The sequence below is a fragment of the Adiantum capillus-veneris genome, chromosome 17 (assembly GCF_014529385.1).
Source record: "Adiantum capillus-veneris isolate H3 chromosome 17, ASM1452938v2, whole genome shotgun sequence".
NCBI classification, from domain to species: domain Eukaryota; kingdom Viridiplantae; phylum Streptophyta; class Polypodiopsida; order Polypodiales; family Pteridaceae; genus Adiantum; species Adiantum capillus-veneris.
In genome coordinates, this window is record NC_140947.1 from 117,259,392 (window position 1) to 117,283,357 (window position 23,966).

At 45.2% G+C, this 23,966-nt stretch overlaps 1 protein-coding gene across 1 annotated transcript in view; it reads left to right on the forward strand.

Annotated features, from left to right (window-relative positions):
- The window catches only part of LOC147437948 (protoporphyrinogen oxidase, chloroplastic-like), a 70,513-nt gene that overhangs the window by 16,392 nt on the left and 30,155 nt on the right, over positions 1–23,966 (forward strand). The window contains exons 5-6 of the mRNA XM_086487340.1: positions 19,872–19,952; positions 20,045–20,216. Coding sequence (XP_086343466.1) covers positions 19,872–19,952; positions 20,045–20,216 — 253 coding nt within the window. The remainder of the gene's footprint in view (positions 1–19,871; positions 19,953–20,044; positions 20,217–23,966) is intronic.

Below are 23,966 nucleotides of genomic sequence, written 5' to 3' on the forward strand. Positions count from 1 at the left end.
GGATTTAGATTTCACAGACATGGTATGTAGATTGCTAAAAGTTCTTTGTGGCCTGAAGCAAGTCCCTCGAGCGTGGTACTAGAACATAGACTCTTTCTTTCCACGACACTTCTTTCGACGATCTTCTACAGACCCATATTTATACATTTACTGTGAGGGAGGACCGGTTACACTTGTTATCCTCTATGTGGATGATCTTGTGATTACAAGTAGCCATGTTCAACACATCCGCAGTACTATGGAGACCTTGGCTTAGGATTTGAGATGACAGATCTCGTCTTGCTTCATTACTTTCTTGGATTGGAACACATGGCAGACAGAGGGGGGCATCTTTCTCTCTTAGGAGCGCTATATCCAAGAGTTATTAGAAGCATCTGGTATGACTAAGTGCAAACCTATCTCAACCCATATGGATCCCAATCAGAAGTTGTCACAGTATGACCCCCCCAGATGTAGCAGATGCTACAAAGTATCGAAAACTGGTGGGTTCTCTCATTTGTGTTCTCAACACTCGGTATGATTTCAGTTTTCCGGTGGGACTTCTCGGTTTTTTCATGCAGAAACCCGCAAAGTCACATTTGGAGCAGGCTCTGCGGACTCTGTAGTATTTAAAGGCGACCAAGTCATTAGGCATTCACTTTGCAAATGGAGGTACAGACTCGAAGATCATTCTACAAGGATGGAGTGATTTAGACCGGGGTGGAGATCCGGATGGATGATGGTCGACTATTAGAGTACAGGGTTGCTTGCAGTGCTACATGTGAGTCAATGTGGTTAGGGAGGCTACTTTCGGAGACGGGATTTCCCCTGCAAATGACAATCATGTACGTTGACAACCAGAGTTGTATAGCCATTGTGAGGAATTCGGTGGTCCATGCCCGGACCAAGCATATAGAGATACAATACCATTTTTTGTTCCCGACACACCAAAGGGCGCAAAGGGGGAGATATGATACCATTTTGTTCGTGAGAAGATCAAGGATAGTTCTATCCAACTAGAGTACATCGTGACGTCAAATAACCTAGCTGATATCTTCACCAAACCCCTTCCACATGCGACATCATCCTCTCATGCTAGCTCCCTTGGACTTGTTTCCCGTCGTGGAGCTGAGAGGGGGTGTTAGAGTTCAGATTCCTGTCCTATTGTAGCTCCAGTATCTCCCAGGAGCAGATCAAGGCCTAGGAGCAGATCAGGGAGTGAGGACTGTTTTGTGTTTGTGCCCGGTTGTATCTGAGGTAGACGTGCACTCCACGATGTTGCTCACTTGGTAGGCCGGCATGAGGTGGGATCCCCGTTCCTCGGGTTTCCCGGGGTTAAGAGTCTCTAGTTCTCTACAATTCTGCTATTAAATATGTGTAGTAGGTGTTACAGGACAGAAACTTCAAAATCACTGAACTTTAATGTGTGTGTGTATATATATATATATATATATATATATATATATATATATATATATATATATATATATATATATAGAGAGAGAGAGAGAGAGAGAGAGAGAGAGAGAGAGAGAGGCGACACGGCCTGTCGTAGTTCCGTGCCCAGAGGTATTGGCCCCAAAGTCTTGGCACCTCTCTCGGTATTTATTTTTCTATTAATGCTTGAGCAAAGTACAAAGTCTGAGGGTCCTCTCTGCTCAGTGCTCCCAGGCAAGTTTGAGAGAAAGAGAGACCCTGACAGTTCTTATAAAGGCTCTTGGCCTTCTCAAAAGCTGTTACATGAAAAGCTTTAGTCTCAAAGGCATCTAGTCCAAAAACTGGCGCCCAAAAGCTGCAAATTGCGGAAATTTGTATAGTGCCACGTCAGTAGTCAACGTAAACCGCGGAGATGTCCGTACAGCCCTGCCATGTAAGCACATCCACGCGATTTGGCTTTTTTAATAATTTTTGTCTCCCTAGGGCCCATTGGACGGGACCCTATAAGTTGGAACAAGTCAACTTATATCTTTAAATCTTGTCAATTTTCAGGGCGGACATGCCACGTCATCATTTTGTGACGGTTGGTCACTTTTAGTGAGTTGACATATTTATTAGCATTTTTTTCAAGTTATTAGGGTCATGGGGTTTTCTGCTAGCAAGTAGGGCAATTTACCAATTGCCCTATATAGGCGACCTCTCCCTTGTATTTTTGGCATGTTGTGATCAATGCAAAGTACCAGCGTTTGGCACACACTCTCTATCGTTGCTAGTGTTTTGCAGTGTGCGGTCTCACTCCAGCATTTTTCACCGCCTACGATCTCTCTCTCTCCAGCTTTTTTGCCTTGCGATTTCTCTCCCTCTTGCTCCCTTTCCCCGGTGTGTACACACCACACCCTCTACGGTGTGACATTGACTTTAAGGTTATTCCCATGCCCGTACGGTGGGTGGTTTGCGCTAGGAGTTTGAGTGCGAGGAGATCTATGGCGATAGATCGGAGATCCCTTGGTTGCCGGGTCCGGAGAGGAGGTTTGCTCATGGTTGCAGACAAGTTCATCACCCGATTCACTCTTTTTCCGTTGCACCTTCGACCTCCTCTCTTGGTTGAGACCTCAGCCTTTGGGGCTATTCCAAGGGGCCTCTCGAGTTTCGACCTCAGTAGGTAGTGGGACCTCTTCAGCTACGCTTTCACTTGGTTTCTTGGCAACCCCCATGCTGACTTAGAGGTGGCTTGCTTTCGGGTTTATGTCCTGTTTCTTACGGCACGCGATACAAATGCTTTAGACTCTGCAATGGGATACTCTTTCCACTTTGTGGTCGGGACCAGCAGGAGCGGGCCTTGGATTTGTCACTTGGTTGGCTTCAAACTCAGGCCCTTGAGTTCTCTCATCACACGGGGAACCTTGAAATTACAGATCTGGTACAGACTTTATGGCAACTAGCCAAGTTCACAGTGTCGTTGCTCGATGCCTCAGGCTGCAGACACGTTATTATTCACTTTTTTACAAATGCGCAGTCCTCTCCTTGCTACGTATACTTTCTTGAGGACTCTTAGAATCAAGGTTCTCGCCTCTAGATCTCACCTTCCAGACTCAGGGCATGGCATCCCTGCAACTCTTTTCCAACTCTGTTCCCAGAACTTTGACCTTTTGGCAAATGATGCATGCTCGCACAAAGGCCTCCATATCTCTCCTCAAAGTAGGCCAATAAAAGAATGTCTCTACCGCTTTAACTGTCGCATCAATACCACGATGCCCTGCATACGGTGGGACATGACTTTCTAGCATGACACAAAGTCTGCCATGCATTGTCATAAACTGTCTCTGAGGAGGTAGTGTTATGACGTTGTCCTTCTTGCACTTGCTCAAAAATCCTTGCGAACTCTTCATCTGTAGCATATTGTTCCTTCATGTCATCTAGCTCGTGATAATAAGGAATTGACACCGCTGAAATTTGTGGCTTTCTTGATAACGCATCAGCCACAACATTCTTCTTGCCTTCCACATGCATAATCTGGAAGTGGAACATAGAAAGAATGTTTGCCCATCGCATATGCTTTTCGGATAACTTTGACTGTGTCAAGAAGTATGCAAGGTCTGATGGTATGTCAGGACAACAAAATCAGCACCTAAGAGGTAGTGCTTCCAACTAGAAAGCGCATGAATCACGGCCAAAAGCTCTTTCTAGTAGGTTTGCATAGTCTCTGGCCCTTGCAAAATTCTGCTTTCATAAAGCTACTACCCGTCCATCTTGCATTAGCACTGCTCCGATGCTATTGCCACACCCATCACACTCGACCACAAATGACTTCCTAAGATCTAGTAAAACAATCTTGGGATCTGAAGTCAACTTTTCTTGTAAGAGAGTGAAAGCTGAAATCTCTTTTTGGGTCCATCTGAAAGTGACCTCTTTCTTTTGCAAGCATGAAGAGGTGAAGCTATCTCTGCAAAATTCTTGATAAACCTTCTGTAGTATGAGCACAATCCTAAGAAGCTTCGGACATCGTGCATAGTCTTCAAGTTTGGCCATGTCTTAATAGCTTCAACCTTTGCGGGATCCATTCGGACACCATCCTTTGACACTGTGGCCCAGAAAGTGGATGTCTTCCAAGAAGAATTCACTTTTCTTAGGATTGACAAGTAACCTGTGACTGCATAACTCTTAGGACACAATGGTCAAGTGACACCTGTGCTCCTCTTCATTCTTCGAGTAGACGATCATGTCATCAAAGAATGTGCCAACAAACTGTTGATGCGAGCAGAAAATCCGGTCGATCATCCTATTGAACGTAGCAAGAGCATTTGTAAGACCAAATGGCATCACTAGGAACTCATAAAGACCAAATGTCGTTCTAAACGCAGTCTTGCGCACATCCTCTGGCCTTATACGAATCTGATGGTACCCACTCTTAAGGTCTATCATGTTGAAAATTGCAGCACCCTCTAAAGGGTCAAGAATATCGTCAATCCTTGGGATAGGAAACCTTTTCTTTATGATATCCTTATTCAACGCACGGTAGTCAATACACATGCGCCAAGAGGCTTTTTTCTTTTGCACTAGGAGCACTGGGGAGCAAAAAGGTGAAGAACTAGGCTGAATTAGCCCCTTCTCTAGAAGCTCCTCTACTTGGCCCATAATCTCTTTCTGCCGAGCCGCAATAACCTTGTAGGGAGGTCTGTTTGGTGGGCTACACCTTGGCACCAAATCTATCACATGGTCCTCAGGCCTCTTTTGCCACAATTGCGACGGTAATGAATTAGAAAAATAGTCACTAGACTCTCGCAAAAATGCTGACCTTTCTTTACTAACACAGATATATTTGACTGACAATTATCTGAAACATTACGTGCAAAAATCAAGTTCGCAGAAAGGTGATTTTTAATTACAAAAGTGATAGTTGAAGTAGATACAATAGGGATAGACTCGCCTTTAAGCTTTACATCCAAAACATGAGTTTTGCCCCTATGTTGAAGGGTGATCGTTTTGTCATAGACATCCAGCATGCCATGTGTTTGGAACATCCACACAATTCCCAACAACGCATCTGCACCCTTCCAATGGCGTGATGTAAAACTCTTTTGTGTCCACATATGACTGAATATGCAGATGCAACTTTCCAAGAATGGGAGTAACACACTCTGAGTGGCTAGGACATGCCAACCATGCCTCTGCCATATCCCATCTCTTCAGCTTTGATGTCCAGCTTCATAGCTAATTCTGGTGAGATAAAGTTCGCTTTGGCATGTGGATCAAAAAAGATAAGTGCCGTCTGGTCTCTGACTTTACCCCACGCTCTGCATAACTCGCTAGCATTCGTGCTTGGCTTGTCGTCCACCATGTTTGGCACCTAACCTGCCGTGGGCTTGGGCTTCTTCCCTTTCTTGTTCTCTTTATCATCTGAGTCGGCTGGTCTTTTCCTTTGTGGACAATCTGTAGCAAAGTGACCAGGCTACTCGCATATAAAGCATTTATTCTTAGCCATCAAGGCCTTCTTTTCCTCGAGCGACTTATGCACAAAAGGCTTCCTTTCCTGTTTCTTTGCCTGCACTCCAGAAGTCTCGACTGAGTCCTTGTCCTTGTTGACCTTTTCTGACCCCTGTGATGCTTCAGGAGCCGTTTTCACAAAGGGCTTCTTTGCTGAATTTTTCTTATGCTGGCCCCCTTTGACATTGCCCTGGAATCCATTGTGTTCCCCCTTCAAGTCGTTTCTAGTGTTGGCAACCTCCATGAGCTGGGGAAGGGTGGCCACACTATTCTTTGTAAAGTAGTTTTTGAGCCCTTTAGGCAGCCCGTAACAGTATTTTTCTATTTGCTCTGTCAATGGCACGAACTTGTAGGAAGTTACTGAGAGCAACGCTTTACAGAACTTCCGATTGTACTTCTCTAAGCTCTTGCAAGTAGCTGCAGAGAGTTGGTGCCAATCTGTCTTAACTTCGACATCGAATTCATTTAACAGCCACGCAGATGCAAACATTTGCTTGAAGTATACCCATGTGGCGGGTGCCTGTCCTTGCATCAAGACGATCGTCCACCATGAACACGCATTTCCTTTCAAGAAGTTGGTAGCTTTTCTTATCTTAGAAGCCTCTGTAAAATTCCCCCCTGCATAAGCTGTATCAAACTGTAGGAGGAAAGTGAGAGCCTTTGTCTTGTCCTTGAAACCATTGAAGTGTCAAACTTTAACGCTGCACCACCTTCTTTGTATGCCTCTGGCTTTTCCAATACTCCCAAATTGTCGGAGGGAAGTGTCTGCAACATGATCGGTGCCCCTTGGCGTCGTTGGTCCCATGTCTGGTTGCTGTCCAGAGAAACCAGCCATGCCAAAATTGCCTTGTGGCACATTGACCTTGATTGCATTGAAACCCTTGCTGCATGCCAATACTACCATACATGGGGTTCGGCATCATGCCTTGCATACCCCCAAAGACTGTTCCTGGTATATATTGCTGGTTTCAAGGTGCATAACCTACCATACTTTGGAACACAGATCCACCCCCGAAATACCTAGGATGTATCGTGGGTCGTGGAAAAACCTGATACATTGCATGGAAACTGGTTCTTGTCCATTTAATGCAACATGTGGACTGTGAAAGGTGGTGGGCTGAACTGGCAAAACCTGTGGAATTGGCGTCCCAACCACTTGTTCAAGGACGGAGGGTGTCACAAACCAGTGACGTGGCATAACCCTAGACCAAAAGAGGCGCCAGTCTTTGGGGCCAATACTAACAAACTGCTGAAGTGTTGACCTACTGAAGAACGCAACTACCGGCCGAGGGGCCTAAACCCTAAGAAGAACAAGTAGCAGAAGAAGTGTCACAAAGTGATGACGTGGTTGCCCGAGAGCAGAATCCATAACCCTAATTTTTGCCAGAAACCCTAATGGCTGAAACCCTAATTATGAAAACCCTAACCCTAAAATTGTTGAAACCCTAATTTTGGAAATCCTAACCCTAAAACTTGCAAATCCTAATTTTGTTGCCAAAAATCCTAAAACTGCAAAAACCCTAATCCTAACCCTAAGGGCAGCAGGGAGATTTCCGTGTTTTGCGTTGGTTGATGACGTGGCAGGCTGTACGGATTTTCGTGATTTACGTTGGCAGCTTTTTGGCTTTGCTTTTGGACCAGATGCTTTTAAGTTTGAAGGCTTTTCATTGTAATTGCTTTTTAGGCCAAGGGCCTTTTAATATGAGGTTAGGGCTCATTTTCTGGCATGGTTCCTGGAGAAGGTGCAGAGTCTGGAGTATCGGCTTGTACTGTGTTGATACAATACACAGAAATACCGAAAGGGGCGCCAAGGTTTGGGGCCAATACTCTCTGTGGTGGATTCCGCCACTCCGTGTCGCGTGTTGTCTCTCTCTCTCTCTCTCTCTCTCTCTCAGTTCAATTGTTATTTGAAGTGCTTAAAGTTGTTCAGTCTGTTCTTTTCTATTGGCACGTGGTGCCCGTCTTGTGACAGTGGTATCAGAGCATCAGGCGTGTGCTTTTTTGAAAGCATACCGGTCCTACAAAAGAGCAGACAAAGCTATTGAAATTTTATTTGAGGTATCTTCGGTCTCCGATCCCGGACTTATTAGCCACTCCCACCCTTACTTCATTGCGCATCGGGCGCGCTCCCGTCTTCATCGCTCATGTCTTACAAGGCATAAGCTATTAAGATCACTTGCAAAGAAGGATCCGATATTTGTTTTGAGTCACTGTTTTTCTCAAAAGCAGTGCCATGTAGATGTTGATGTCTATAGCTACCAAGCCGCACACTCCAAGTACTTGGCAAGCTTTCAAGAAAAAAATTTGTCCGAAGTTATATGGTTTTTGACATCTTCCTTCGGAGTGCAACTTCCGGCAGAGTGGGGTATCCTGAAATGCTTGCCATGGACACCCTAGCACATTATATCTTGAAATTTCTCGACATCTCTCAGTAGACGTCTCTCCACGAGCAGATGACCTTGGAAGTTTGGTGTGATTGCAATCTCTTGGGACTACCATCGCCGCCAAAGCAACACTGTTTGTCCAAGAGCTGATGGACCATGCTGTGCTCGGTTACGACCTCATGGAAGGAATCTAACCTAATTTTTGGTGCAAGTTTCAAGATGGAAAGTCAGTCGACTTTTCGAGCTTGACTGATGTCGAGATTGCTCTTGAAGTTTGAGTTCTGTTTGATCTTGTTTGGTGATCCTATTTGGAATTTGTTTGAAATGGATGGTATTTGTTTTGAACTTGTTTTGGTGTCGATTTGAATTGTTTGACTCTGGTTTGATACTGGTTTCAATGATTGGTGATTTTACTCCCGGGTGGAGAAGTGAGAAATACTGTTTTGGTATTGTTTGAACCTCGGAATGACGCAGGCCGATGCTTAGGGAGCGTTCTGTTGTATGCTAGAAAACCTCCGAACGACGCAGGCCGATGCCTGGGGAGCGTTTGGTTGTATGCTTGAACCTCCAAGCGACGCAGACTGGGGTCTGGGGAGTGTTTGGTTGTACAATTCTCTAAGCTCATGGCCCGGACCTTTTTAGGTTATTTGCGGGGGGAGTGACGGGTAGTCGTTGAGTAGCTTCATACTGCAGACCGTTTGTCTCGGAGGAGTGCTCAGCGGCGCTGTTTGTTGTGTCTTGTAGCATGCATATGTAAGCATTTGTGTTGCATTGTGATGTGCAAATTAATGAATATTCCTAATTGGATGAGATTGTCTGGGTATGTAATTTTAGTGCAGCAAGACACCCAAGATCAGTACGGTCTGGGTGTGATAGCTAATTTTACTACGTCGGAATATCAAGAGTTCCCATTTGGATGAAAGGAGAAGCTAACTCCTTGATCAAAAGTGCAAAAAGGAGAAGCTAACTCCTTGATCAAAAGAGCAGAAAGGAGAAGCTAACTCCTTGATCCAAACAGTGGAAAGGAGAAGCTAACTCCTTGATCAAAACAGCCGAAAGGAGAAGCTAACTCCTTGATCAAAAGAGCAGAAAGAAGCTGCATGGAACTCCGTCGGGTTGTAACAAACTGTTGAAGTGTCGACCTATTGAAGAACGCAACTACCGGCCAAGGGGCCTAAACCCTAAGAAGAACAAGTAACAGAAGAAGTGTCACAAAGTGATAACGTGGTTGCCCGAGAGCAGAAACCATAACCCTAATTTCTGCCAAAAACCCTAATGGCTGAAACCCTAATTATGGAAACCCTAACCCTAAAATTGTTGAAACCCTAATTTTGGAAATCCTAACCCTAAAAACCTGCAAATCCTAATTTTGTTGCCAAAAACCCTAAAACTGTAAAAACCCTAATCCTAAACCCAAGGGCAGCAGGGAGATTTCCGCGTTTTGCGCAGGCTGATGACGTGGCAGGCTGTACGGATTTCCGTAATTTACGTTGGCAGCTTTTTGGCTTTGCTTTTGGACCAGATGCTTTTAAGTTTGAAGGCTTTTCATTGTAATTGCTTTTTAGGCCAAGGGCCTTTAAATATGAGGTTAGGGCTCATTCTCTGGCATGCTTCCTGGAGAAGGTGCAGAGTCTGGAGTATCGGCTTGTACTGTGTCGATGCATTATAAAGAAATACCGAAAGGGGCGTCAAGGTTTGGGGCCAATACTCTCTGGGGTGGAATTCTGCCACTCCGTGTCGCGTGTTGTCTCTCTCTTTCTCTCAGTTCAGTTGTTATTTGAAGTGCTTAAAGTTGTTCAGTCTGTTCTTTTCTATTGGCACGTGGTGCCCATCTTGTGACACGGGCCGGTGTCGAATCAAATAGTGAACTGTTTTGAAGTGAATTCCTGTCGTGTCACGGTAGATTCTTGACTTGGAGTGTCCAAGTCTGTTACAGTGGTATCAAAGCGCGGCTGATTTCTCTTCTACTAGGAAATCCGATCCTTTTTACGCGACACTTATGAATTCAAGCAAAGGACAATCGACTTCCTTTGCATCCTGAGATGCGGGAAGAGATCACGAAGAAGATTCACGCAAGAAGTACGGCCCGCCTCCGCCCACTCAGCCGGAGCTTAAAGAGATGGAACATCGGAGATTGGTCGATGATGCGACAATGCTGATGATGAATTTTGCGAAGGACCCTAAACTTGCAAAATTTTTCACCCAGACCTCCTTCGACAAGGTGCACTCACAGTGGCGGCAAACCATGGAGCCACCTCCTGCTCCAAGGATGTTTACAGAGCAAGAATTAGAAGAGGTGGTTGATGCACGGATTAGCCAGCTTTTTGACGCGCAGAACAAAGCCGAAAAGCACGACAAAAAGCAGAAGAAGCATGTGCATTTCAAAGGAGTACCCAGTTCTTCTTCTTCTTCTGACAGTTCTTTTAGCTGCTATGACTCGAGCGAAGAAGACAGAAAAGGGAAAAAGCGGAGCAAAAAGCAACGCTTCGGAAAGGGTAAGAAAAAGGCAAAGAAGTCTAAATCTTGCCCAATTTCGGACAATTCTACAGAGGACTCGTCTTCGGATAGTTCGGACTTTGACGACAACAGATTTTATGCAAGGAAGAAGAATTTTTATAAAGCCAACCAGTATGACTTTCTGGAAGATAAAAGCAAGAAAGTTCGAGAGTGTAAAGAAGGTGGAGAGTCAATTAAATTTGACACACGTTTTCTGGATTTTGAGATGCTTCGAAGGCTTCGGCCTTCATACAGCAGTTTGACATAGCTTTCTCTAGAGGACATTACTCAGAGCACTCCAAGATTCGGAGGGCTACCTCTTAGTTCAAGGGAAATGCTCCAACTTGGTGGTCCACTCTTCTATTGAACAAGAAAGCGCCAGTTAAATGACTGAGATTTAAGAGGCTTTTTATTTCTTCTTGGTTGACTCAGGAGTACGAATGCGACATACGAACTGCTTGGAACCATCTTCGCATGACTAAGAAGGATACAATGGACGCATATTACGAGAGATCGTGGAGCTCTTTTCTACCAGCTTCTTCATTTAAGAAGATCTCATTCAAAAAATCGATTGAGCGGTTTACCTTGGGACTTCCTACAGAGATTCGAGATCAGTGCCTAGAGCAAAAGTCAGATTCCATTCAGGAACCGATGAGTCATGCGAAACGGGGTTTTGCCATTCATTCAGGCAATTTGACCTACCCCACATATGAAATCATGACGCAAAGGATCGAACAGACTTCGAACAATCAAAGTAGAAAGAAGAAGAGCAACCCAAAAAAGAAAGAAAAGGATGCACGACCCAAGCTTACTCTTTAAGAGAGAGCTAACTACATCAAAGAAGGGAAGTGCTTTGGATGCGGGGAAACTGGGCATATCTCCGCGAAGTTCCCTAAAAAGGCACCGAAAGAACATAATGACAAAGATGAAGACAGGCCTGAGGGTTCAAAAGTAGCTGAGGAACGTGGACGAAAAGGCAAGATGAAAGCAGGACTGGTTCCAGATTGCATGGGTATTGACCCAAGCACGATTGATGAGAGTACAGAACTTTGCCGAGCTTTGGGTAAAGTGAAAGACCAAGAAGCCCTGATTTTCTTTGAAAGGAGGAGCCAAGGCCAACTTCATTTCACCTGAATTGGCGGCGCGGCTCGAGATCACACCCGATCGGATGGGACCATTGGCAGAGGCAGTTCTAGCGGCACTCGGCAAGGACGTAGCCATTACACTTGTCATTGGCAAACTTTGGTTGCATTGTCAGGGGTATTTGGGGCACGAGGACTTCTACATAATGCCCTTGGAAGGTTGTGATGTCCTCCAGGAATTCCTTGGTACCATAAGAACAACGCAGTGGTCGACTATCGGGCGAGAAAAGCGACTTTGACTACAGAGAAGGGCCGAACCATTGTACTTGATGTGAAACTTAAGGGAGAGTCTGTCCCTATTGTATCAGCTTCGGCCGTTTCAAAATTAATGAAATCCAGTCTGTTTGTTTACTCAATTTTTTTGAAAGAGTTGAATGATGAGAATAGGACAAATATGTGTGAACTTAATAAAGAACGCCAAGATTTTCTCCACACTCATGCCGATTGCTTTTCAGAGGGCCTGCCAAGCGAGTTAGCACCCGCTCGTCCTGAGGATCATACCATTGATCTGATACCTGGAAGCACACCACCAAACCGGCCACCTTATCGTATAGCCGAGCCCAGAACGAAGAAATTATGAACCAAGTGAAAGACCTCTTGGAAAAACGTCTTGTCCAGCCTAGTACTTCACCTTACTGCTCTCCAGTGTTGTTGGTTTTGAAGAAAGACGGATCTTGGAGAATGTGCATCGATTATAGAGCTCTCAACAAAATCACCATCAAGAACAGATTTCCGATTCCTAGGATCGATGATATTCTTGATTTACTACACAGATCCTCGTGTTTTAGCAGGATCGATTTGAAGAGTGGATATCATCAGATCCAAATCGCGCCGGGAGATGTCTACGAGATAGCTTTTCGGATGACTTTTGGGTTATTTTGAGTTTTTGGTGATGCCTTTTGGCCTAACCAATGCTCCAGTGACATTTAACCGGATAATGGACAGGATTTTTCGAGAGTACAGACTATTTGTTGGCACTTTCTTTGACGACATCATTGTTTTCTCCAAGGGTGAGACAGAACGTAGAGCATATCTACCACAGGTCTTTCAGCCATTACAAGATCAGAAGTTGGTGATTAATGCGAAGAAAAGTGAAATTTTCCTATCCGAGATACACTTTTTGGGACACATTGTCTTAGCAGCAGGAGTGCAGATAGACCCGGCCAAGATAGAGACTATCCGTGATTGGCCCGATTTGAAGAATGTCCATGAAGTTAGAAGCTTCTTGGACTTGTGTTCGTACTACAAGCGGTTCATTAGAAAGTTTGCAGAGGTTGCTTCCCCTTTGCATATCTTGACACAGAAAGGAGTCCCTTTCTTGTGGGACCCATAGAGGTGACATATTGAAAGAGAAATTGATTACAGGACCAGTTTTGACTTTGCCGGATTTGCAAAAGTCATTCGAAGTATACTGTGATGCTTGTGGTCATAGTCTGGGTGCGGTCTTAATGCAAGAAGTCCATGTCATTGCCTACGAAAGCGAATTATTTTCAAGGCCAGAATTAACAGTACAGATTTATGAGAAAGAGCTAAGAGCTTTTGGCGGTTATCCATGCTCTTACTGAGTTGCGACATTACCTACTCGGAGTGGATTTTATTGTCTTCACAGACCATCAGAGTTTACACTACTACTTGTCACAGAAGCAGCTATCGGAAAAGTAGATGCGGTGGGCGAACATCTTGTCACAGTTTCACTTCCAGATTGTCCATGTGCGTGGACAGAAGAACTTGGTGGCGGATGCTTTGTCTTGGAAGCCGTTGGTCCTGGCTATTTCCGCGATACACCATAGGAGCTTCGAGGATATGGTCGATAAATATGCGATAGATACAGATTTTGCAGATATTTTCACTCGAATACGGAATAGGGAGGTAGTAGCGGGATATTCCATTCGGGATGGCTACTTGATGAGGAAAACGATGTAGTGCGTTACACAGCCGTTGAGGGAAAAGGTTTAACCGAATGCCACTGTCCACCTTTTACAGGTCACCACGACATTGCTACCACCTTGAAGGGTGTGGAGAGATACTTCTTTTGACTGGGACTCAGGAAGGATGTGGACCATAGTTACAAGGAATGGCCATTTTCAAGTCCCTGTTCCCCGTTCCCATCCCAATTTCCCGTTCCGTGTTTCAAACATGAGTATCTGAAACAGGGAATGGCATTTCATGCATGTTGCCGTTCCCCGTTCCTTGTTGTGATTTCCGGTTCCGGGTAACTATGATGTGGACGATTTTGTACGCAGTTGCTTGGTATGCCAGAAGGTCAAGTTTGATAGGCATAAAGCACAGGGATTGTTACAGCCTTAACCCATACCCACCCGCCCCGGGGAAAGTATTGCAATGGATTTCATTTTTTATCTCCCAAGAACACAGAGTGGTCACAATGGTATCTGGACTGTTATTGACAGATTTAGCAAGCAAGCTCATTTCATTCCAGTGAAGAAGACAGTCAAGCCGGATCAATTAGCAAGACTGTTTGTGGCCCAGATCTTCAGATTACATGGCATGCTTGAGACAATTGTCTTCGACAAGGACCCCAGATTCACGAGTTTGTTTTGGAAGGCTATTTGGGAGAACATTGGCACGCGGTTGCAATTCTCGTCATTGTTCCATGTAGACTGACGGGCAATCAGAGATTGCTAATTAAGTGGTACTAGATTTATTGAAGTCTTACATCTCAGATTAGAAGACTCGATGGGAAAAGTATTTACCTTTGTTGGAATTTGCCTATAATAACACGATACACTCTTCGACGGGGAAGGCGCCATTTGAGATTATTGAAGGTGCTACGAAGGTTCCACCCTTCCTAAGCACGAAAGATAAGATTTTTGAAGCTGACGAACACACGCGTGACTTGGACACGGCTTTTGCCAAGGTCTGCGAGGCTTTGCAGAAATCTCAAGAAAGACAAAAAGGCAGCAGATCGCCATCGTCGCGATTTGAAATTAAAGGAGAACGATTGGGTGCTCTTACCTTTTGAGAAGGCATGTCCGAGAAAGAAAAAGAGAAAGGAGCGGTTTTTTCCAAAGCTTAGCATGAGATACTATAACCTTTCCAAATTTTCGAAAAGATAAATGATGTCTCCTTTCGATTGAAGCTGCCCGATACTTGGAGAATTCACAATGCTTTTCATGTGAGTCTCTTGAAGCCTTTTAAAGGCGATGTGTCCGAAGATGGGGAGCCTGATGAGCAACCCGAAGTGGAAGAAAACGAGGAGATCCTTGTTACCGAACAGATATTGGCACATAAAGACAGAAAGATAAAGGGTAAAGCGATAAGAAGGTTCTTGGTTAAATTCAAGAATTATCTCGCATTGGATGCAAAGTGGATGGAGGAGGAGGACCTAGCAGATACTCCTCAGATTGTGAATCTTTACCTCGAAGCATTTGGATTAGCATAGTCTATTCTAAATGGAATCCCGAACTCAGCTTGGGCGGAATCTGGTGCAGCCGGTATGCACGAGAGGGGAGTCTCTTCGCTCCTTTGTCAACAAATTGCCTCAATTTTCAGATACTAAAGTCACTGATGTCTCTTTTGAGTTTCGAGGATACTGTGAGCTGACGGTATTTTGCTGTATGACTTTATGAACTGGAATTCCCGATAATATGATACTGGTTTGTTCTTGACTTGTTTAAGTGCGAGAACTGATAGACGAAATGACTGCAGCATTTTGGTCTGAAAGGTCTCGATAGACATGGTTGCAATAAGGATTAGTGAATCCATGAGGTCTCGAGTGGATCTAGATGCGATTGCTAAATACGTTGCCGATTAATCATGGTCTCAGATCTGAATGAATTTTGAATGTGATTTGTCATGTGATGTCAAAAATGTCGTGTTATGTGACTGTCGATTGGTACATGTGCTAAATGTGTGTTCCTAGTGCATCGGTACTAACAGTCAGTGTCTGCTAAGACAGTTTATGGCCTGTGTCTGTTTTGCAGGCGTAATCGAGGGCGATTACAATGCTTTCAAGAGGGGGGTATGTCACAAACCAATGATGTGGCATAACCCTAGACCAAAAGGGGCGCCACTCTTTGGGGCCAATACCTCTTGGCACAGAACTCCGTCGAGCCGGTGTCGAATCAAATTGTGAACTGTTTTGAAGTGAATTCTTGTCGTGTCGCGGTAGATTCTTGTCCAAGCCTGTTACAGAGGGAACCTGTTTTGGAACCCCAACAGACTCCGCAACATGCGAGTGCTCCCTGCTGGGACGAACGAAGGACCTGGGCTTGAGCCTCAATGGGCTCTACTGGCTATGTGAGCTGCCTTGTCTGTTGTGGCACTGGTGGTGCTTGTAAAAACTTCATAAACCTTGGGTTCTTGCACCAGTCGAGTGAAAACATTCACAATAGCAACCAACTGAGTCCTGAATGCATCATCTTCAAGTTGCCCAATCATAAAGCCCTACACTGGTGGAGCATTCATATCATTAAAAGGTACAGACAGGGGTGGCCTAGAACTCTAGCCAACCTCAAACACCATAGGTATTACTTGCCTGTCTTGCGAAGAGGAACCTTCTTCCATGATGCCTTTCCCTTGGTCGGCCATAGCGTAATTCCGAGATCATGTACTCTGTGTCTTCGTCGGAATCCAACCAAGGCTCATTCTTTGAGGAAAAAGTGATTCGATCGCGGCAATGGAACCATGAAACTGGCCCGTAGGGCGGTAGACTTTGGCTTTCACCCGAAACTTTAGACTTTAGGACATAGAGAAACTTTGCAAATAAAACGTGTGGCTGGAATTAACACTTCGAACACACACGGCTTTGGAAGCTAGAGCGCTCCAAGCAAACGCTGACAACGTGTTGGCCCCAAAGACCAGCGCCCCTTGTAACTATGTCAGACTTTGTAAATAATTAATTTATTTACGAGAAAAGAATTATCTAATTAGTTGTGTGCACATCAGAATAGATCTAGCAGTTTCTTGGGCCTCAGGTGCGCCCAAGTTTGGGCTAGAGCACCTCATGGAGACCCTAGCAGAAAATACCGTGAAGCCCTAGCGACTGGGAAATCGGGTCTTCAATGAAGGGGTAGATAGTAGCCTCAGATTTCAGGCTCAGAAAATTACGCGCGCTAGTGCAAGCATAGGAATGAGATGGGGTCCTTAGACTATTAACCCTAAGGCTTAATTATTTTACGGCCTTAGGATAAGTTAGCTAAAAGTATTCTTAAATGATTTGCGCTGGACCAAATGGCCGGAAAAGTGCGAATATGTAATGCCAGAGCATTGCTGGCATGGCAATGCGCTAGGGAGCAGCTAACGTTTTCATTTGTTGCATCTATGTGTGCAGTTGTGCACTTAATTGCACATTTCATTAACTAGCATAGGATTTTTAAAGTCAAAAGTTGAATGGTTTTTAAATTTTAAAGTAAGTGTGCCACTTGGCACACTTTCCCATGCAATCTCTCTCTCTCTCTCTCTCTCTCTCTCTCTCTCTCTCTCTCTCTTTTCATGCTAGCGCCCCGTCTTCTGGGAGGCTATAAGAGAGCAGCCCCTCCCCCTCTTGCCAGGTTGGCAGTGCACTACCTCCCCAAGTTGACCATCCTCTACGCAGTGAAGCTCTCCATTGAAGCTTGAGAGCAGTACCTTGTGGTGTATGTGGAGCCTCTGAGCACCCATCACCTAGAACAAGGCCTCTCATGGTTGCATGCAACTTTGGGAGAAGTTTCATCACGTAAAGTAGTAGAAAACTCTCTTTCTCCCTTGTCTAGCTGCTGCAAATTCCCTGTTTTCAGCCCCTAATCACTTGTATTAGGGTGAATTTCAGCAAAGTCTTAATAGAATCTCATTCCCCACTACCTACTCTACACATACACCAAGTTTGGAGCATTTCCATCGCGAAAAGGACCTCCATTTTGGCATTGGAACACGCTTAGGTAACAATTTCTGGTTATGTGCAGAAAATTACAGCAAGCGTGTGTGTGTGTGTGTGTGTGTTTTGCATGTTTCTGTGGTTGGTTGATTGTAGGAATGATTACGTCCAAAGTGGCACAATTAGCGGAAGATAGGCCCTCATTCGTGAGAGCTTCCGATGAGTTTTGTGGAAGGTAGATTCTCCCCTACGAGAGCTCCCCAAAATCTCGCAGAAGAGGATAGATCCTCTCAATAGTCAGAGAGCAGTTCTTCTACTCTCTCAGTCAGAAGCAGAAAAAGGCCAAGAAAGAATAGCGGACGGGCTTTCGCCCCGTTCCTGTGCTTGTAAAGATTCTCCCATAGTAATAAAGATATTCTCTTTATGGGGGGGGGACCAACCCATCTTCTGGTCCCCAATGAAGTGTCAAGCTTTTCCTCTCTCTCTCTCTCTCTCTCTCTCTCTCCAATTCTCTTGAGTATTTGAAGTACAATTAAAAGTCAGTTTACGCTTCCATATTTTTGTGACACCCCTTTCGGTGTTTCTTTATTCTTATCAAAAAGGGAATAAAACTTGCGATTTCCTACGAGCTGTCCCGCATAATTCGAATTGAAAAAGACCTATTCTGGCCCGATTTTGATAGCATAACTGTACTAGGACACTTCACATACAAAATCCCCGCGCAATGGATGACTTTCCCGCGCATACGGACACTTTACAAAACTTGGCGAGAATCTGCAACACACTGAATTCTCTATTTTGTGCCATGAAATTGCGCCAAATCACCTATTTAACGATCCCCTCGCTCCCCGGATCTCCTGGGGGTATTAGGGACCGATCAGGGCCGAAACCCTAAACCTGAAAATTTACACAGCAGGCTGTAATTTTCTGTTTTAGGCTCCGTTTCGTAAGCCGAACGCATCCTGCACTTGTTGGGCTACTTGCCCTTTGAATCGGTCGAGATTTCTTGCGAGAAATCTCTCCGAATTTACCTGTACCTGTACCTGCGGGGAATTAGCAATTAGCTAATCCAGTACCTGGACAAGAGGCTCTTGCCTCGGCATACGCGCATGAACCCACATAATTGTACATACAGATGAGTAGCCCCCGAGCGGGGGCATCAGGATTCTGTATTCAAAATGGGAAAGAGGTGCGCGAGAGCGGAATCATCGCGCTACATAGTGCAAGGGAGAAGGCAAGCTTTTCTTTAAAGCTTCGTCACATGCACCAACTACTCACACACACTCTGCAGGTCACAATGAGGAAGAAAAACAGCTCCTAGCTGCCCAAATTGGGGCGCCCAATCTAGCATGAGGTGGTTGAATTTTGACTTCTGCGCCTTTTGGTGCTGCCATGTGTCCATGATGCCTCTTTTGAGTTAATTTACGAGTACCCACCAACACTTAAGTGTGGCGAGGGGCCTAAATGACTTTGAACTGAGCCTAGACATACTTTTAATGCTCGGATTCCATTGCCGCTCGGTCCAATCAACTCGTGGCGACAAGGCCTTCCCGTCTGCAGGTGAAACACTCTGCAGTCAGCAGTTTCATATTGGCCATACAATGTCCGGCCATTTGCAACTTCAAAAAGAGGGTCCTAAAAATCAAATAAAAATCATCAGAAAGAAACCAACAACTAAGGTAAGCAGTTGCCACGTCCTCGTGACAACGGATATAGTGTGAACCCGGCCAATGTGGCCGGCCTTTTTTATAAAAGGGAGGCCAAGGCCTCATTTGTAGTTATCAACCCCCATTGGTAGAGTGCCAGTGGTTAGCCCGTGAGGCTAACGCGAAGTCACCTCGAGCAGGTGAGGCCGGGTGGTATGGGACGCTTTGTCTGATAGGTGCACGCCTACGTCCTTGGGGTGGTGTCGGATGGTCGCTATGGTTGGGTGGTTTGTCCGATGTGTGTCTTTAGGCGGTACGTGAAGCCGGGTGATCCTCCTAGTGTTCGTTTCAGCAACATTTGGCGGTAGCTAGTCCATACCCTTAAGGGCGAGCTTGAGAGATTTCAGGTTAGCTCCGACTGCATGTGGGAGCGTCGAGACTCTGGCACCAAGGGCCATTCTTCACCATGGTTCATGGTGCGCCTAGATGGCAATACTGTCCACCAGTGTAATGGAAGGATCTTTTTCTTTTGGGGGGTGGGGGGGGGGGGGAGGGGAAGCATACTAGGGTTTTGATTAATTCTAACCAAGAATGCAAAGGTGACATGGTCTGCCTAGAAAACATCATCAAAGAGGCTGATTGCCTTTATGCCAATGTCATGACTTACCACTTAAGGTTGGAAATACGATTTGTCCATTCCATACCTAACCATTCCTCTTTCTGACCTATTTGGATTGTTTGTATAGCAGGAGACTTACTACATTCCATCTAGTCTGATCATCAAAGGGAAGGCAGAACCTTGGTGCATTGCCATCCACATGGCAGCTCTGCTTGATGTATCATGTTGATAGTCGTCAGTTGCTGTCTTGCAAAGCGATTCCGTGTCTTTGCTTTTGAGCGGTTCAATTACATCCCATATACCTTAGCGTTGCTCATTGATACTGAATGAACACACATAGAGTTGACGTTTAACACACGAATTTTGATACAGGAGGCTTCCTAAACCAAAGGGACAAACAGTTGGATCTTTTCGAAAAGGGTTAACGACTCTGCCAAAAGCTATTGCAGAAAAGTAAGAGCAGAATGGTAAACTGCCTTTTGCCCTTCTTAACAAATTGTCTTTATGTCGATCATCTACTTACAATGTTTTCTATATTTCATCAGATTAGGCAGCAACATCAAACTAAATTGGAAGCTGGAGTCTATACAAAGGGCTTCAGGAGGTGGATTTGAGTTGGTCTATGTGACTCCGGAGGGCATGAAGTTGATCTCAACAAAATCTGTTCTACTGACTGTCCCTTCTTATGTTGCAAGCAACATTCTGCGTCCACTATCGGTATACAAGCATGCATTCTCTCTCTATTTGTTTAAAATGGAAAAAAAGTGGGGCTTGAACCCTTTGTATTACATGAACAAAATTACAAAAAGCCTGAAGGCATTACAATAGTCCGTAGGCATTACACACAACCAAACTGGTAGTGAAAAACCCTGGTATATAACAGGATTAAGAATTGTAGGGGGAAAAGCACCAGTAATGCAGGGAATAAAAAGGGACATATATCAAGAGCTGGATGCAAGGGAGTAGTGGAGGACTGTAGAAGAAAGGTTCTCCATGCTTATAACAAACTACTCAATACAAGTGACCAAGGGTGGTCCGGCATAGATCTGACATGCTCCAATGGATAGACCCAAGGTACACACAATTGCGACTGCAACTGCCATCTACTCCTGCACACGCGACCATTGCCTGGGCCTCAACATAGGCAACATCCACATGGTGAAATGCATCTCCTCCCGGCAACAAGATGGATCTGGAGAGAGAGGATACACAACTCAAGGCTGCCATTGTATGTGAATCCTCTACTCTCCTAGGCCTGCATCAAAGATGGCAACATGGTGTGTCTTGAATGGTAGAGTCCCCAGGGATCAATCTGGAGGACAAGGCACAGGAACTACTCCTTGGATACATTGGGAAGAGCAACTATCTCACCACAAATGTGAGAGACGAAGCAACCACCGAAGTGGCTAAAAAAAAACATCCGCCAAGATACTAAATACATTGTGGGCTAAAGCACACCATCTAAAGCCGCAAGAAGAGAGCATGAAAACCAAGTACTAGAAGGCACCGTGCATTGTACTCCGTTGAATGGAGCATCGGTAATCAACTGAAGATTATAACTTGGAAGCCCCCTTTGGAAGAGAAGCATCCTCAAAAGTACGCTCTCAGGTAACAATTGACTCAACCCCTTATTGGAACAGTGGAAGCGCTATCACTGAAAGCTTTAGAGTGAAAGCGGAGAGCTCCCCTCGAGAGCCCCCTTCCCGCTCAATCCTGGGAAAAGTGAATAAGTAACACCAGAAAGAAATTGAGACAACTTGGAGTAAAACTGCTTCTTCCTTTGTAACTGAATAGCAAAACTTGAATCTCATAGGCTCGAGACTTAAAGAGAATCACACCATCAGTAAACTCAAAATGCTGAGAGTCGGAAGACCGAAAAGCATAGTCACAAGGGACGCATTCCGGGACGGGGGAACGGGGGACGGGGGACGGGGCTGAAATGGATTTTTAGTGTAAAAAAGAGAGCGGGACGGCAAGTGGGGACGGAAAAGTGGGGACGGGAAGCCCGAAAAAGGGCGTCCCCTGTTACTATGCCGAAAAGGTCATCACTTGAGGATCATGTTTGCCAAAGAAGCCATTGGGGTCCAATAGGACCTAGCCTCTCAAGCAAACTCCCTGAGATTAGACCAAAGGTCTACCACTCCTCTACATTTGCCAAGTTCAAACCTATACGTACAATATGCCAAAGTCCATACAGACGCAGAAGAGCACGTATACTCCCATTGTTGTAATGCCACAAACTGTTGACGTGTCAAGCCATTGAAGACCTAACGGATTAGGGCTCCCCGAGCCTAACCCTAGCCAACCTGCATATCCCAGTCAAGGGGCCTAAACTGGAACCGGCCTGTTCAATCCAAAAAGGGCGGTAGACTTTACTTCAAACCTTAATTTAGCTTTCACCCATTATTAGTCGTCTATTCTACCTGTACTTTCAAGACACAACAAAGGGGAAAGGGATACAGGTTGCTAGATTGCACCTGTATGAGAAGACCGACACCAGATTGGCCCTTAACTTAGGCGCCCCTTTCGGTATTTCTTTATTGCTTAAAAGAGGGAATATACGCTGTGGTTCCCTATAAGCTGCCCCGCACAAGCTTGGCTGAATTTCAACTGTTCCGGCCCGATTTCGGCAGCATAACTGTACAAGGACCCTTCACAGTCAGTATTCCCACGCATTGAACGATTTTCCCGACGCATACGAGCACTTTGCAAAACTTGGCGAGAATCTGCAGCACGCTGAATTCTCTGTTTTCAGCCCCGAAAATGCGCCAAATCACCTGTACAGTGGTCCCCTCGCGTCCCCGAACCTCCTGGGGGTATTAGGGACCGTTTAGGGCCAAAACCCTAAACCTGCAAAAATACACAGCAGGCTGTAATTTACTGTTTTGGGCTCCGTTTCGCGTGCCGATCGCATCCGTAGCAAGTCCTCGAGCTCCCGCACTTGTAGGGCTACTTGCCCTTTGAATCGGACGAGATTTCTGGCGTGAAACCTCTCCGAATTTACCTGTACCTGCAGGGGATTAGCCGCTAGCTAATCCAGTACCTGTGCAAGAGGCTCTTGCCTCGGCAATCGCGCATGAACCCACACAACTGTACATTGGTCAATTGAAAAGCCCACTAGAGGGGCATAACATACTGCCATAGGGGAGATAGAGGGCAGTGCGTAGCGTGCAGGGCATCACTCCTGGCACCACACTGTACATAGGAGGGAAAGCAAGCACTCCATAGCTCTTAACCTGTGACAAAATCTGAAAATGTGCCTCTCCCAGCTTAAAATTCAGCGCCACCTTCTCTTGCATGAGGAAAGTGCACCAGAATGTGCCACTTGGCGCATTTACAAGCATTTTCCCGTTTCGGGGTTGCCGCCTAAAAATCTCCCAACCGGTTGCCCAGTTGACTTCACGGCAGAGTAAGAAAATGTTCTCCTTATCATTCCGGAGGTAATGACGCAAACACATTTTCAGGTCCCAAAATAGCAGTTCCCTAAATTTTAGGAGATGCTGCCATTGTATCTTTCTAGGTCATCTGACCCCCTTTGTACACTGCAGCCACACCCAAAACTGAAATGTAGCCTCTGTAGCAAAGGATTCCACTTTGGCTAGTCAATGACCCCACTTTGGCTAACCATAGTCCTTGTCCAATCTTAGTGCTCTCTTGCCCTCAGGCTTGGACTCCCTCTGGACAGTTCCACACTAGCTATGCAATGCAGGGCAGTTAGATTTCCCGAGGGGTGTTTCCAAAAAGTGAAAGTAAATAAATAATAAGAAAGAAATCAACAAAAAGGATAGATAGTAGTCACACACTGGTGACATACCCCGCTCTTGAAATCTCAAACGTCCTCGTTTGCATCTATGTCGTACATGCTCACAGTCAACACTGATGTATTCAACACTCGTTGACACATGTACGACACATACATGCTCATTGTCAACCCCGGTGTATTCAACACCTCGTCGACACATGTATTGCCTGCGTGTGAACCCTGTCCCAACGACATAGTGGTAGCTTCGCACTCTGCCATTGCTTTGAGTCACTAACTTTCCAATGACAAAATGGTAGCTACACATTTTGCCATTGTCTTATAGTACACGTTGGGCCCAGTAACACTTTCGAGCATACCCAAACCAACAGTTTAAGAATGCAGTTACACATGTACCCTTTAATAGAAGCAATTATTGTATTCTTGACAAACTGACAAGAAATACTCACTTCTATAGCACTAACCAAGCTTTTGGACATTCCATAAGAGCAATTGCCAAACTGACAATCTGTACAACTCTAACATTCATGTAACAGGTATTTCATTTGAGCTCACTTTAAATACCATGTACATCATTTGTTTCAGAAGCCATTGTCACACTGACAATCCATGTAGCTTTGAAACTCAAGGGATCAAGGTAGGTTGCAAATCGAAGGCTTCAAGGTAAAGTGATAACACAATTGGCAACTCTGCAAGTTCACCTTCTT